This window comes from Anomalospiza imberbis, chromosome 5 (genome assembly GCF_031753505.1).
Source record: "Anomalospiza imberbis isolate Cuckoo-Finch-1a 21T00152 chromosome 5, ASM3175350v1, whole genome shotgun sequence".
Lineage (NCBI taxonomy): Eukaryota > Metazoa > Chordata > Aves > Passeriformes > Viduidae > Anomalospiza > Anomalospiza imberbis.
This window is the reverse complement of record NC_089685.1, coordinates 60,206,373-60,223,113: the sequence shown is the minus strand read 5'-3', so window position 1 is coordinate 60,223,113 and position 16,741 is coordinate 60,206,373. Positions and strand designations below refer to the sequence as shown.

General features: G+C 37.9%; 1 protein-coding gene across 2 annotated transcripts in view; it reads right to left on the bottom strand.

The window, feature by feature from the left end:
• NCF4 (neutrophil cytosolic factor 4) overlaps positions 1 to 16,741 on the bottom strand; it is a 35,962-nt gene that overhangs the window by 12,515 nt on the left and 6,706 nt on the right. The window contains exons 1-3 of one of the 2 annotated variants that reach the window (XM_068191147.1): positions 13,766 to 13,893; positions 5,962 to 6,073; positions 5,463 to 5,643 (exon numbers count right to left, since the gene is read on the bottom strand). Coding sequence is in view for 1 of the 2 variants with exons in the window: in XM_068191144.1 (XP_068047245.1) it covers positions 13,766 to 13,891 (126 nt within the window). In the remaining variant the exon portion in view is untranslated. Of the gene's footprint in view, positions 1 to 5,462; positions 5,644 to 5,961; positions 6,074 to 13,765; positions 13,894 to 16,741 lie in introns of those variants that run through there. The other variant, XM_068191144.1, reaches the window with a different exon arrangement.

Sequence of the window (16,741 nt, the reverse complement as noted above, 5' to 3'; positions counted from 1 at the left end):
TACCTATGTCAAGAGATATGCCTGCACTAGGAAAATACCCAATTTCATCAGCTGACATGGCCAGCTCTCAGTTTTCAGAAAACCCATCCACACACTATGGCTGGCATGGTCATTGTGGTGCTATGCACCGACCCAAATACATGTGCAGGAGAAAGCAGGAATTCATCCAAGTGCAAGGAATACAAAACAAAAATTGGTCCATTAAAGAGACTACTAAGAGAATCCTCAGATGACTGAATCATGACCATATGCTGCCACCACTATATGCCTCTTCACAGTTCACAATCTACTCTATTATTTTGGACATGCCTGTGAGCTGTGAAACTGTGGCCTTCTGTCCAGTGCACCTGTTGTTAGAAAACACATGTACAAGGATACACAGCACCCTGGAAATCTGACAGTATCAGCTAGACCCAAACAACCAAAGCGAGTGAGGAATTGTAATGAAAAATAGGAATGTAGTCCCGAATCACTAGAGAGACATGAACCACTAATAAAAGGTAAACCAAAAAATGTAGCAGAAATACTCAGCTGAATCAAGTTTTGGTGACAGCATTACATACCACGTCTGCTAGGGCAGCAGCAACTGTACCATTTAGCATGTCTCCATGGAATAATGGCTTCTCTCTGATGCACCTGATCCTGCAAAAATGCTATGCAGTTATGCTCAATCACCAGCCATAGAATAATTTTTTAAGTGATTGCAGAAATTGAACAGGAATAATATTGTTAAAAGATGTCTGATCTCATCACAGATTAATCTGCAAAGGAAATAACATTTAGCCATAACTACAAGGAATCTGAACATCAAATAGAAACACATAGGGCAGAGTTTGCTTGCAAGATACTTTCATTCAACCTGTTGTTTTCAAAGGATATGTGGAATATTTGTTCCTGTAGCATACACATCATTAACAGTTGGATGCCTTGACTCCTGCGGTTGCTTGAGACTGAGCTACAACTGTAATAACACTGATTTGGGAAGTGTTTGGGGATCTTTTCCATTTTCCTTTAATAATACTTGTACAGACCACCAGCTTTATGGAATGCTTTAATAGACTTTTACAATACTTATTTTCAAATACAGCCGTGTACAAACTAGCAATTATTTTTACTACAGCACATGAATAATTTATTACAGTTCTGTAAAATTACTGGACAAAAGTTGCATTAGATAAGCTATTAATGTCTGTTCTGCAATCTTTGGAGCTCTTTTGCAGGTAGTGCTACAAAATCCTTAGGAGGCAGTTGGCACAATGGTAGGTAATAAGACTGTTTCTTTCCTAAATGCTTTCAGGACAGTTGGGAAAAAAAAGGCATTAAAAAAAAGTTGAAGTTGTCTTATCTTTCTGAACTTGAAACTTTGAAAAAAAACCTAAAGATTGCATAAGTTGAGAGTTAAGTTAATTGGTTTTGTATTCTTCATTTGATAATGGCTCAGTTCATAGTGTCTGAATGTATGGATATTCTCCCTGTCATGCATTTTGTTGGGATTAAAAAAGCCACAGGAGTATGGATTGATAGAATTTAGAAATGTTCTTTGAATTAAATCTGGACACTGTTTCCATGATTGCTTTTTTAGGGTGAAAAGTAACTAGTAGGAATTTGCAGAAAAAGACTCTTTTCATGCCCTGCTGATATAAACAGAACTAAATAATCCATCTTGGACCGAAGAAATTTAAAGGTCAGCATCTACCACTGTTCCTGACAGTGAATTTAATGGTGTCATTTCCAGAATAAATTATTACTCAACATGGAAGAGGTTTACAGAACCAAATCTTAAAGAAAGAGCAGCATGTTTTAAAATTACATTCTTCTCAGAATATCAAACTAAATCATATACCTGAATCCTGGCTTTTTCATCTCTATTGCTTGAGCAAAATAAGGATCTCAGGGGAAAAAACCCCAAACAAACCAAAAAGTGACATTTTTCTTTTGAAATTATCAGCTATTTTGGAAACACGCTGTTTCCAAAAACAGTGCCATTCTGAGGTTTCATCGTTCATGATATAATAGGCAGATCTCACCAGCTTTTCTTATGCAGAACAATATCATAAGCAGTATTATGAAATTCCTCTCAGTGGAAAACAATTCTTTTTCTAAAATAAACCTCCTTCCTTTTTAAATTATACAGGATTTCTTCCTGATAGAGTAGAATCACTAAGATTGGAAGAGTTAGAAGAAACTTCATGAGCAATGGGCATTTTGTTCTTGCAGAGCTAAGGTGAATATCTGGTGCCCAGGACTAGACTAAGTGAGAAAAATGGAAGCTCTGAAACAGCAAGAGAACATTTCTTCATCCAGATCACACATCACTTCCTGGATAAAAGAGGTAAATAAGGAAGAAATAGGGCAGAGCTTGTCACTGCTATTGTGCATGACAGATGTGGGCTGGAGGTGGAGCCCTGTGCTCCAGTCAACTTCTCCAATGTCAAAATCTGGTAACTGGCCATTGCAGACAAAGAAGCAGGAAAGTTCCATTCAAGCACTCCTGAGAGAGCTATGCCTACAACCATCCCTCCAGAACTTTAAAACCTAGTTTTAGTGCACAGCAGCAGTGCACCTTTGTGGCAGGATGGTTTTTGTAAGTCTCCTAATCATCTTGAGAATCAAAAATCTTGTGTGAGTGATTGGTACTCAAGGCAAAGAAAATTCTGCTTCATCTATTTCACAAGTTCAAAAGACCTGTTAAAATTACTTAAAAAAAATTCACTGAACTTCCCCAAATGGCAAAACAGGTTTGGGATTTGCTAAAATTTGTGCAGTGATAAATTCAAATCAGCCTACACTGTTCCTAACAGTTTTATTTCCCCATCCATTTGAAAAAATCCTGTGACCAAATTCCTTTTACCTTATTTAGAAACTTTAGGTAAGTGCTTGTAGTTAAGTGAAGTTTTCTGAAAAGTGAAGAGAGACAGGCCCACTGGCCAGTAACTAAGATCTCAAGTGGGCCAATTCTCCCTATGAAGGTTTTATCTCTCTCCTAGGAATATACATGAATTATGAAATGGCTATATTCCCAGTTTTGTCACCTCAGGTTTCTAAAGGTAAGGTAATAAATCTGTCCCTTATTGTGGACCTAGTTATTACTGGTACAAAGGTACCTTCTCATTCGGGACTCAGCTATATTTGGATATGCACTTTTACACTGGTATAATTGTCTTTACCCTAGGGGAGTTGTACTACTTAGATACACTGATATAGTCAAAGAAGCACAATTTTCTGGTGCAGAAATATCCAGTCTGCTCCTTATAGAGAGTTTATGGCTCATTTTCTAATGGTTCACAAATTGGGACAATATTCCTTAATAAAATCAGGGGGCAAGGGGGCTAGAGATTAGGATAGGCAGGCAAGTGGCAAATAGGCAATAAATAGCAAAGTCCAGGGATTTTCAAAGTTCTGTTCTGTCTATTCCTCACAACGTGCACTTACAGCCTGCCTCACCTGCTGCCTCACCTACTGGCCGTTTATTACCTCAGCCTTCATACTTTGAAAGATAAACTCATGGAATGAATGAAATTAACATTTCAATAAGCAATTCAATCCCAAATCGGTGGCTGAACTGTCCATTTCAAGTGTGGAAGGCTGGAGTTTATGTCTCCCATACCTCAATAGGCAGAAGGCTGCCTTGTTATGTGAAACTGGGTCTGAACAAGAGACCTCTTAATTAACTGCCACAGCAAGTTCAGCCACTGCCTTGCTGTGTGTAATTCCTTCTGCCTTAGCTTTGCCATCTGCAAAATAGAGCTGACTAAGACTTTTCTCATGAGGGGAGAGGTGAGAAGGAAAAATGCTCAGTAGAGGTATAATTCTTGGAGAAAATCAGGGAAAAAATGACAGACTACAACCGTTATCCTTTGCAACCCACCTACACTCAAAATCACCTGCAGTGCAAACAGAAAACAATATAAAAAGGTTGCTCTTTTAAAATGTGCCAGTAATCCTCTGATACCAGGCCTTAGAGCAGATTCCCAAACCCTCAGAAAAGACTGTAGTGGCTAAACTATCATATATGGTAAACAGCAGCATCCAACAAGCCTGTCCTACTACAGAATGAACAAGGAAAGGAAATTAATAACTTTCTGCCCAGTGCTATTTAATCTTGGAATGCATCATCGTGCTTGTGGACTGCTTCAATAATCTGAGCCAAACAAAGGTACTGGAGAACTTTGAAGTTGTGATTTCAAGAAATGAGTATATGGTAATGGTAACAACTTAGGAAATTCCCTGTCTTCACATACTCTTGCTTTTTTCCTGCCTCACAGAATGGCACATGTGAGGCTGTGCTGCAAAATGCATCAGCTAAACTAAGCCAGCTCTAAAAACACTTTTTTAAGTTACAGATCAATTTCTCAGCCCAGCTCACAGCACAGACATCAACATGATGAGGAGAATGAATGGGGAGGAATACATTAAACAAGCACTGCCTGATAACTTTGTCTTACAAAAGCATTCTGGTCTGACAACACAGTGAGTGCATGTGTGTGCATGTACAGCTCCAAATAACTCATTTTGTCTCCTGACAATCCATCTCCACACGCAGATACTAATGCAGCCTCTTTCACCCGTATGCTTCAGGGCAATCTAACAGTGGTGTGGCAAGAATTTTACCATTTCTATGATGTATGGAAGAAGCCAAAACACACCCCAAACCATGACCTTTACTCTAATAGTTTTTCTGAATGAGGCTGCAGCTACTGAGGTAGTATCTACAGAACACAGTTCTTGAGTAGCTGCTCCTCTCTCCTTTAGTGCCTTTGCCCTGTTTGCCATCACTTTATTCATTTGCCACCACTTTATTCATTTTTCCAGATTTCACTACAAACAACTTGTACAAGCTGTTGCACGATGTGAATTTAGTGCCATAACAGTGGGTTTCTCATCAGGAATCATAACACAGGTAGGTGGAAAAGAGGGCAGAAAACCGTATGGCAACTGCAGTTTTTCATGATTGGAAAGTGTTTTCCTTGTGAAAAGGCAAAAAGAAAACTTCAAAATAAAGGAAAAGGAGGAAGTGAAGGGGGGCAGAGTGAAAATCAAACATGCCTGTGACTAAGACATACAATAAAATCTATTTACTACCCAAATAATTTGTAGTCCAAACAAGGTGGTTATGACACTCTCAGATATGTCTGCTGAAAAACAGTAAAAGGTAGAGGGGGATTGATGTTCTGTTCCAGTTCCTTCTGTTCCACATCTCACCTCTTGAGTTCTGCTGAATGTGACATTTTTCCCTGGCACCTAATACACAGAACTCTGCTGCTAATTTTGTGCACAGAGTTCTCATGCTGTGTAATTTGAGGCCAGAGACTCCTCCAACAGCCTGCCAGACAGAGTGCACACCCTTCAACACTGCTTCTGCTGCAGAGAAAGGGGGGATGGGAAAAGGAAATGAGCCAAACAAGAAACAAGCTTCCAAACTTGTTCAAGATGTTTAGCCAATTTTTGGCTCTTAGATTTACCAGGGATCTATCTCCAGCTCATCCTGTCCAGTTTGTCAGAAGATGCATCCAGTGGATTTGCCAGCAATTGCAAATACTCAGTCAACTGAAGATGCACACTTTTCATTTTTTTCCCTGTATTAGATTCTGTCTGGCTGCTCTAAAACTAAAGCAGGCTGTTGGCCACAAGGGTCTTTTATTACTGTCCTGATGAGATTGTATAAAAACTGATTTCTGCAATATTATAATCAAGCATTTGAAAGACAATTCGTTTTCTTTTTCTCCCCACCTTGGTTAATATATCTGCATCTCACAGAGATAGTCTGCACTGTAATACATTCTACTAAAATGAGAATGGTCAAGTAAACCTCAAAACATGGGCTGATGTGCTCAGTAGGGGATTGAACAGGATGAATTCCCATGAACTAACCAGAAAACAGACTCCCCTCTTTGCTTCCAGTGCCTTTTAGTGGAATCGTCACTTTCCACAGTATTGAATTACAAACATTTTCAATACTACTTACTTCTTCCTTGGTGCTGATATTGCCAGAAGGAGAACCCCCCACACCACTGTATTCTCTCCACTCCAATCTTCTTTCTTTTGACTGTATCTAAAACAGACAGTGAGGGAACTGCAGGATAAAAAGAAAAAAATTCAAAAGAACTTCCATAACAGAATTGCATCAGTAACTTCTACTGTAAACACTTTATGTCTAAACAAAATAATCTGCACTGCCTAAAGATTTCTTTGGACGGTACAGCATCATCCTCACTAATGCCTCTTCTCTGATAATTATTTTGACCAGAAGTATCAAGACCAAACCTAGTCTGGAAAAAAAAAAAAAAAGGAAGTATCTCAGGCCCTGCTGTACAGTGAGTGCTATAATAATCCACAGACCCATCTGAGACTAATTTAAATCTTTCTTTAGAATTTGAGAAGAGCTGGGACATCTCCTTCTGCTGTTCACCTGCAAGAGAGCATCATGGTCTTTGACATCCAGAGAACTCTCTTTGAACTTTCTCTGCAGTTCACCTCATTGTGAAAAATGTGCTTCTGGAGAGAGAACAAGGGACGGAAGGCTGGGAAGAGGAATATAGTCCTTTATTCTATATCTGGGAAGTCGGAGAAACAAAAGATTACACATGAAAGTCAGATAACTTCATATACTGATTTACTACAACCACTAACATGCTCCACTGAAGAAAAAGGACAGAATGAGAGAAAAAATAGGGACAATGCACACCTGACAAAAAGAGTAACATAAATAGGGATGTGTGGAAACAATCAAATGTAAGGAAGAATTTGAAAGAATCTATCTATCTACCTTTCTCTAAAGGACTGCAGTGCATTTCCAAACTTGACCCACATGTGTCTGGCTATCTAATTTATGAGATGTGAAGCTGGCCACCCAGAATGCTGGCTATAAATTATATCTCTTAGATATGCCAATATGATTTACATTAGGAGATAGGAAGGGAAAACTGATGAATCTTGACCTTACTCTCTGGGGAACTGCCTGGAATATACTCTGTTGGTACCTGAAAGTCTGTAGATGCCCTGAGGTAGTAATATTCCTTGCCAAGACCTCTGCATCATAAAAGGTAATAGATCAGAGTCTTTTTTCCACTGTCTGACAGCATGGCTGCCTAGCACAACTACAGTCTCAGATCCACAATATTTGCAATTTTGCTGACCAAACTTTACTCAAATCCTTGCTTTTTCTTTCATAGATCTTAATTGTTTAGCCTTTATTTCTCTCTCTATACTTCTACTTCGGTTTGTTGGGGATTTTTGCAGTAGCAAAACAGTAGACAGTAGGTCAAGAGTAATTATTTTTCTTGTCTAGTAAATGCTTATCAGGCTGTATCTGGAATACTGTAAGGCTGTATCTGGAATACCATCACTAGTTTTGGACCCTCAAAAACAAGACAAATATTGACAGTCTGATAGAGCTTAACCAAGGACAAATAATGCTGGAGCATATGATATTCAAGGAAAAGTTGAAGTAAATTACTTGGTTTAGCTTAAAAAGGAAAAGACTGGGAGGGAGATATAATTGTTACTCCAACTAAACAAAGTGAAATTAAAGAGCGGACACAGCTAGACTCTTCTAGGTGGACAATGAAAGGACAGGAGACAGAGTTGCACGAGCAAAAAAATCTCAGTGGAGATAAGAAAAAATAATTCAACATGACACTGGAACAAGGGCCTAGAAAGACTGTGGGATCTCTATAATGGGAAATGTGCAAATTTTGACTAGACAAGTTTAACCTTTCCTTTACATTGGGTCATCTTTGAGCTATTTATTGCATATATGACATCTGGTGGCCCCTTCTAACCTTACTTATTTTATGTCCAGATACCAGATGCTATCTTCAGACAACCAAAGCCTCCTTCAGAGTTACTGGTCAGCCAAGACAATCTGCTTGACCTAAATTAAAATCTCTCACGCATTTGGCAACCATGAACACTTCAGACAGTCTATGATACGGTGCTATAAAATTAAATTTCTTGTATTAAAAAAAAGGAATGAGATGAAATCCACGTTCTCCTAAAATCAACACTTCTAAAATCATTACTTTTAATAACATCATAGTAAAATATATTGATGCATATTCTCAGATTGGATTGACAGAAAGAAGAAATCAACTGATATCCATGCCTTGCTTATACTTCCTACCTCATTCATGTGCAAATTCTTTTCTCTTTGATCGCAAACTTTTCCTGCCTCACCATTTTCCCCTGGAAATGGTGAAATTTTTCATCCCTCCCCAAGCTCATCTTCTTCCTTAACCCACTTTTCTCTTCACATAACGTTTTATTTCCTTTATCGATCCCAACCTTTGTCCTTCTATCTTTGAACCTCTGAGCTGGAAAATAATTCCTCAAGGCACCTCCCCTAAATAGCAGCTAATTATTTGGCTTTGGGCCTGCACCTGCTTTGTGAGCTCTCTTGTCATCAAGTCTATCAAGTGTGTGGGGAAGCTTTGGAATGACCAAGAAACCTATAAACTGACCTGGTAATCCCAGGGAAAACCTGGTCTACATTAATGATACTTGTAAAATAATCAAGAGAGCTTGAGAGATGTGTAAAGTACCTTTGAGCAGCCTTCCTCAAAGGTTGCTTGACACTTCAAGTATTCAGTGCTCCAAAAAGGGGGAGGAGGGAAATATGTCTGCCATGAAAATGAATAGAGACTAAAATTATGCACCACACAAGCACTAGACCTGCACTAATTTTATTAGTAACTAATACATTTCTTTGGGTTTTCTTTTGCCTTAGTAGTTTGTCTCCCATTACCCTCAGTCTCTTTATTCTTGCTAATGCTGTGGCCTTTAGACATCAAGAGTCTTAGTATAAGAAATAAAATAGATATAATATTCACCATGCCTGGCATGCTGACACAGTGAAACAAAGGATGAACATTTACACAACTTGAAATTGGGCTCTTTAGGCTGTTAACTAGTGAGCAGTCAGAAAGGCTGCAGAGTTTTATAAATAGACCTGATTCAGAGAACAAGTATCACAGAAAATAACACTTTCACCACATAACTACATAACTCCAACTGGTATTTTAGTGATATAACTTGAAAAGTCAGTGACATTTTGCTCTCAGTTAGAGAAAAGTTACTGTTCACATATTTTTCATGCAAGACATGGGGTTTACCAGTCCACCTACATCATCATGTAAACATACAAAGGGTTTATGAACGCAACAGAAATTTTTATCCTAGAAAAATGGTTCGTTTCTCTCCTCTTGAATCCATATTCCAATTCATCAGAGCAGACCTGTATTTCTAATCTGAATACTTTCTTTTCAATTGTTGTTGTAAAACACAAAAAAAAAATTGAAAACCAAACACACTTGCTTGACTTGGCAATATAGTTCACATTCTTACAGATGACTGTCTTATGCTTTCAAATTCTATCAGATTTAGCTTGGCTAACAACAGACACTCTGCTTTTACATATAATCCTTCTGCAAATCTCAATAAACTCTTTGCTGAAATAACAGCCATCCAGCTGCTAAACCCACAAGATAATTAAACACTTTATGAAAGGACATTTCTTTTTAAGCAGATTGAAATGTTATCAAATGATGACTCTCTCTTAGTTTGAATAATAATTATTCAAATACTTTTTTATTTTTAACCTTTTCTCATGTAAGTTCTCTCTGAGGCCTTTGGGCAATAGAAAAACTAAAAATGTAACTGTGGGATAGCAGAAGGCTATGTGAAGAAGGCAGGGGAAAAAAAATGCATTAAATAGTTATTTCATTCTCATTTCAGCTCCAAATCTAGCTTCAGAGGGACTGTTCATAGTCTAAAAGTTAAGGATAAAGAAGACTGTGCAAGATCACACTGCCTTTGGCATAAGAATTGTTTCTTGCTATGAGACATCTAAGTATAATACTTATAAAAGTCTCCATTTACAGTTGGATCTTGAAAATTTGATGCAGTATAAAACAAGTGAGAAAGAAGCATCTAGGAGGAGAAACTTCTAGTAATTTCCAATAAGTCTATTCTCCAAATAAATACCTGAATAAGTTTTCTTGTACTGATTTGGTTTGAGTCTCCATTTTGATGGGACATATGAAATACTGCTTAATACTACTTTACTAACCACAGAGAAATTGAAGAAAACGTGGTAGACTTGCTTAAGAGTGCACACTAGAATTAATGCTGACAAAGAATTCTGAAGACTGTACAAACATTACAATCTATTAAAAAAACCAAACAATAACAACTACAACAAAAAACCTAATGGGGAAAATAAATTAACAATGGCCATTTTTAAAGGACTAGCAAACTATGTAGAACCACAGGAGAAGGGTGTTTGCTACATACTACTGATTCCAGTCAAGATACCCCCTCTTTCACTTCAGAAAGGGAACAACTCCCTTAAACACACATTTGGTTTTCTTTCTCCAAGTGTCTATATCTACAAAAATCACTCCTTGCCCAAAACCAACCTATTTATTTCTCTAAAATATGACTGTATGGTGTGCTACCATTCTAAGGGAGAGTCTAGCAGATGTTTTTGTTTTGCTGTCTCATCTTCAGGCTCCTTTTAAGGAGCTATTAGTCTTCCCTTATCCCCCAACTAAATTTATCAGCAGTTGTTTGCAGCCAAGAGTTAAGCTAAATTAAACTTTGAAATCCCTGTACAGTGTATCAGATGCACTTCTGGTAGGGGAGCAGAAAGTTCCAAATGTTCCACTTAGCAAAACGTAGGAGAACTATGTTTTTCTCTACAGGTTCCTCAAAGCTTCTACATATTTTTCAAGATGACCACAATTTCTCTGATTTTATAAGAGCAGGAACTCAGCTATTGAAACAACTTTTCATTTAACTCTACATCAGGCATGTACTTGTTTTTTTTTTCACATAGGTATATACTTTCCTCTACAAGTGTTGATTATGTAGGGAGGAGAAATTTATACACACACCCCCTTAGGTTAAGGCTGAATGCATGCTTGAGGCATCTGTTCCAGCTGACACCCACAGTGAAAAGGTATTTATCTACATCTCTCTCTCTCAGCATGTATGTTTCAGTTCTCCAGCCTTCATCCTCACACAATCAATCATTCCCTTGTTTGCTTCTCTCACATACTCATAAGTACTTACCAGAACAGATATTCCTCCCAGTCTTAGTGAGTAATAAAATACAGTGTTTTAAAACTTTGTATGTCAATACTTAGTTTTGGTGACGATATATGATAATTCCTCATTCCAGAACTGTATTCTTCTGTGGTTCTTTTCTTCTATGTCAGAAGATGGACAATTATGTATCCTTATACATACACATACACACAAAAAAAAAAAAAGAAAAAAAAAAAACACAACAACAAAAAAATCCTCAAAACAAAACCACAGAACATTATATGACAGTCCAGTATGTACCCTTTCTTATAAACTATAAAAAAACACATGCATAAAATACAGATGCTTAAGAAGAAACAGCATAAGAGACAAATCCTTTACCTGGTTTTGCCTTTTGCCTTTAGATTACAATCTAAAACATCAGTAGTTTTCATCAGTCACTGATATCTACGAAGAGATCAGTACCCACACAGATTTATGGTGTCAATGAAACTCCTAACCAATTAGCCTTCTCTCTGCGAAGTAATTAGTCAGTCATACTAATTGATCCCCATCACATTGCAGTCCCTGAGAAAAGCTCTAGAAGAGAACCATGGTGAAATCTCCACTAAAAACACCACAAGAGTCTCAATGACAACTGTGGAAGATGGCTCAGACCCTCAAAAGACATCTGAGTTGAAACTGCATTCTCTGGATTTAAAAGCAATTCTTGCAAACCAGGTTACATTAAACTGGTGAATTAAAAACAAATTTCCTCTCCCAAGACTTCATAGCATTTACCCTGAGGCCAAATCAAAGATTTGTTCACAAAATCATTTGTCTATCCCTTCCACCAGTTTTGGGGTTTTTGGGGTTTTTTTCAGGAGAGAAATTGTGTGTGAAAAGTGTGATTTCTGCTGTCTTTATTCCCATGGCTACTAGAAACTGCTAGAAAGGGAATTGGGCACATCACACAAATGTCAGGTTAACGAATACCGACACAACAGCTCGGAGAAACAGACACTTTATCACACCTTCATCCTCCCATATCACACTAAAAGAAAGGTGGAAAAAAAATCAACAGAAGACTAGCCAAAACCATGAAAGGCAATCAAATACATCCTTCAGAAACATAAGCTCATCTAAAAATAGTATGGAAGGTTAAGCAAGTCCCTTGGTTTTACTCATAGCAGTAATAAAGGTCTTTGTAAAGGATTTGCACAAGTTCTGTGCTGTTACAGTAGCATCTATCTCCTCATTGCTGGAGAAAAACAGTGGCGAGGATTTAGAGCATGTATAACCTGAGAGAGAAATCATCTGTCATTCCCTCACGGGGCATTAGCAAACTTTTGCTCTCCTGGGAGAAGGAAAATCCCCGCTCCTCCCCCTGTCTCTTGTGAACACAGCTTTAAGCATTTTTACAATATGCTTATGAATACAGGCTTATGAATAATATTAATAATTGGAACAAATCTAGCTCTATTAAGAAAGGGTAAAAAAAAGCCCAGCTGAAAAAAGACTGTGTTCTGTGCAATAAACAGGGTGACTATGGTAGTAAAGAAATGGTCAAGTAACAAACAAATCCTCTGTGTGAAAGGAATGATCTCTTTGCTCCACCCAAGTGAAACTGCTGTCACAAGCTATAATTCTCACCATCAAGACCTAGAGCAACAAAAAAGGAAAGGATGGTCCATTTTGGAAGATACCACCCGTGACAGGATGTAACATGCAATTTCTTGTGCCACTACACTGTGTGGTCTCATGTAAAACAGTTGATTTGTTGGTCTTTCTGTTGTCTGCCCTTTAACAGGAGAAAGTACTGGAAAAATAAGTCCCTAGGAAGCCAGGCAATAGTAACAGAAGACATGAGATTAACAAGGTTTTTAGTATGCCCTGATATTTGCTTTTTCCTTTACAAATTACAGAGTAGAACTGTCCACAGAAGTAATGAAAAAGAACTGAGGTTTCAGAGGCAAAATGCAGCCAACCAGCACTTCACTTGTGTCTTGCAAGTCTCTACATCATCCATAAGCAAGTTATTAATGATCAGTTTTCTGAAATATCTCATTCTTCTTCAAGACAGAAGCTTCTGTGTCCCAGTGAGATCAAAACTCAAAAGGCTTAGAAGGCTATTGCCTCTTACAAACAAGCATCAAAATACCAAAGCCTGAGCCTAAAGTGCAGATGCATCTCTACCAAATGCATTGATGTTCTGCTTCTAGATTACAACACTTCTTTTCCCTACACAAGGAATATAAACAAAGTTTTGAATGCAGGAATTCAAAAAGGCCCTGCAATAGGATGATTTCTGCAAGAGATTGCCACTGTGAACCTTTTGGGGAAGGAGAAGCAATACAAACATCCAAGCAAAAAAAGTATGCCCATAATGAGGATCAATTCAGATGTGCAAAATATAAAAAAACATAAGTTTCTATAAAAATGGTTAGTCCAATAAATCTATTTCCTTTTTGCAAATAATTTTTAAGTAGTAGGAATAAACTTTTTAACTTTCATAGGAAAATAAAGAAATCCCCATACATAAAATTATTAACAATGTGATGATTATCAGAGGAATATCTAAAAGGAAATTGTAACAGGTTGAGATACAGTGGAAATAGCAGGGAAAATATACTTCCCTTAAGAATATGCCTGTGAGTCTTTCTTTAATACTTTTTTCTCCTGAACACAGAGGATAAGGATTTTATGAGAGATAAACTCAAATTTTCAAATTGACATTTACCTGAGGGGATCCCAGGTGAGTGCTGCCAGACAAGCCAACGCTTGAATGTCTGTCCATTCTCTTAAGAAGTTTTGAACAGGTAGCAAGAGCAGAGATTTCCTTCCTGTAGCCTTCCATTTAGGCAACCTAAAGATATAGAGAAGTGAAAGCACAGGAGAATTCAGTGTTTGGGTCAGATTCAGGCCATGAACAACATGGAGATATTCTTTTAGTGCAAATAAGATCATTCTGTGTTTATTTGTTTATTAACAACTGTACTGATGCTGTTCAACTCATTTCATCAGAGTGACTGAAACAGCATTACCAAACAATGACTTTTATTTACTGTTATTCACTTTACCTGGATTCAAATCATTGCTTTAACTTAAGTAGATATCTCATTTACCAATTGTGTAAATGGAAGAACTGTTTTTTAATGAAATATTGACAATAAATAAACAGCTGACACACAGTGATCCTGTTCTGGTAATAGTTATAGACTTCCTTATCTAGCAATTTATGCTTGGGATGTTGGCAGCAAAGCCTCAACTTGCCATTTCAGCATCACAGCTATAAAATTCTTCCCACTTGCTGTTAACCCAGAAAGATATGACTACTTTACAAACCTTTGACTTTTAAATCCATCTCACTGGGCACTAAAACTTCTGAAATTACTTACGAGTGCATCAAAATTTTTTAAAGGGAAAAAAAGACAAGGTAAAAGAAAGGGGAAAAAAAAAAAGAAAAAAAAAGAAGAAAAAAGAAAAAAGAATAAAGAAAAAAAAGAAAAAAGAAAAAAGAATAAAGAAAAAAGAAAAAAGAAAAAAGAACCCAACTGATTAATCAAAGAATGACTATCAAAATTTGGGTTACCATAGAATTCCAGCTGCTAAAACTAAAGTCCAATTTCCCCAAAAGCTGTTTACCCTGATCAAATACTTTGACTGTTCTCCTACCAGCAGCCTAGTATAAATAGGAATAAGTAATGAAACCATCTTTCTGCTGGGCTAGTTTTTCTGGAATATAACCCCTGTGGCAATAATTACATGGGGCTTTATCTATCCCAGTGTGAACACCACCAGAGTGTCAATTATGACGAATGTCTGATACCCACAAGTGTCTGTTGTAAGGAAAACCGTTTCCATTCTCTTAACCTTGGGGTCAGGGTTTCCCACTGGGACTAACAGCTTTTTTTCCTGCTGTAAATATCCATTTGAAGTTGCTAGGAGGAATTATGATACACAGACCTACTCTTTCAGCACTTGCTTTTTTCTTGTTTGGTAATTTGAGCCTAACTCTCACCAGGGGCTTACACCTATCTCCGGGTTTTTATTTGTATTATCCCCTTTGGGTGAGACATTTCACTTTCTTTTCCACAGCACTTGCAATACAAGCTGGGGAGTCCCCAAAGCCCACTGGTAGCATGGACTAGCAGTGACCTATTTCTTACCTCTGGGATATCTCTTGCAGCTATTTGCTATCTTCAGCTTTTGAGACAATTATCAGAGGAATGGAAAAATCAGTAAAATTGGAATCACTGAGCTTTGATCCTAGGAATACAGACTTCCCTCAGGCAAAGCCAAGAAGAGGCCATTGCAGAGGAAATGAAAATCAGTATATACAAAACAAAGGACACTTTCAGTAGTGTAAACAGTGACAGTGGACATAGATAAAAGTGTTTGGAGAAATGTAATCACAAGGTAGTTAGATTACAACACTTTCCCCTAATCCTATCCCAAATCACAACCATTTTGGCTCAGGAACTTCACAAGCTGCATGAGGCCTGTAGGGGTTTGATCACTTTCAGTGGATCTCTCTTCCATGAATTTGTCCATTTTCCTCTCCAACACATATAAGTGCTCATCATCACAACACCTTTGGCAGACTAAAGGTTCAGGTTGGTCATCTGGAAGAATTTCACCCCTGAAAGGGTGGTTAAGCATTGGAATGGGCTGCTCAGGAAAGTGGGGGAGTAACCATCCAGGAAGTGTTCAAGGAACAACTGGATGTAGAACTTAGAGCTGGTAGTGTTCAGTCAAAGCTTGGACTTGATGATCTTGGAGGCTTTTTCCAACTTTAATGATTCTGTGATTCTCTTACGTCTTTAACAAATAAGGAAAATCTATGGGAAGCAAAAGATGGCTGGCTGCTATCCTTGAAGACTGAAATTGCTTGTCACAACACAGCAGACACAGGAGACAGCAGCAGGCCAAGCTTCTTGTTTTAGGGTGCTATGCTAGTGCTATTCTTATACCATCCCAAATTTTGGATACAGTGGCTGATAGGGACCTGGAGCACCTTATTATTCAGATTGCAGTCATTTATGTGTGGTAGGAAAGAGAAAAAGAAATTACAATGGATGAGCATCCCCAACTCCACACTGTATATGTATCCTAAAGGGGAAACCCAGCCCTAACCTTTTTGTGAATGAACTTGATTGAGATGATAGTAAATATGCAAGCACATTACCAAAACTGACAAGTGCAGTAACACAAACTTCCTCCCTAAATTCTACCATTTCAACGTAGGTGAAATCTCAGAGAGCCACAACTCTCCACACCTTCCAGCTTCAGGAAGATTTGTAAAACTAACCTAGATGTGTCAGATTTTGATTGTCTTCTTCTTACAAAAAAAAAATCCCAACAACAAAACCCCTTTTAATTAATTAAATATTTGACATGTAACAAAGACCTCGCAATATGCCCAATGTGGTCAAAAATCTGCTTCTCTCTTAGTAAATAAGCCTTAGTAGGAACTAACTAAAAGGATAAGAAAGGATTTCCACTAATCAGGATTGCTTTCACATGGCTGAATTACACAGAGAAATCACAATGACTGGCCCTGCACTTGTTCTCCTTTCACCAGTGGACAAATGCAGTCATTCCAGTGGAACAGACAGAGATGGAAGTGGCAGTCCATTAGCCAAAAAGACAGTCCTACAGTCCTTATCCTCTCTGAGCTGCCAAAGGAAGGTAAAAGAGAAAAGTTGTTCTGGAA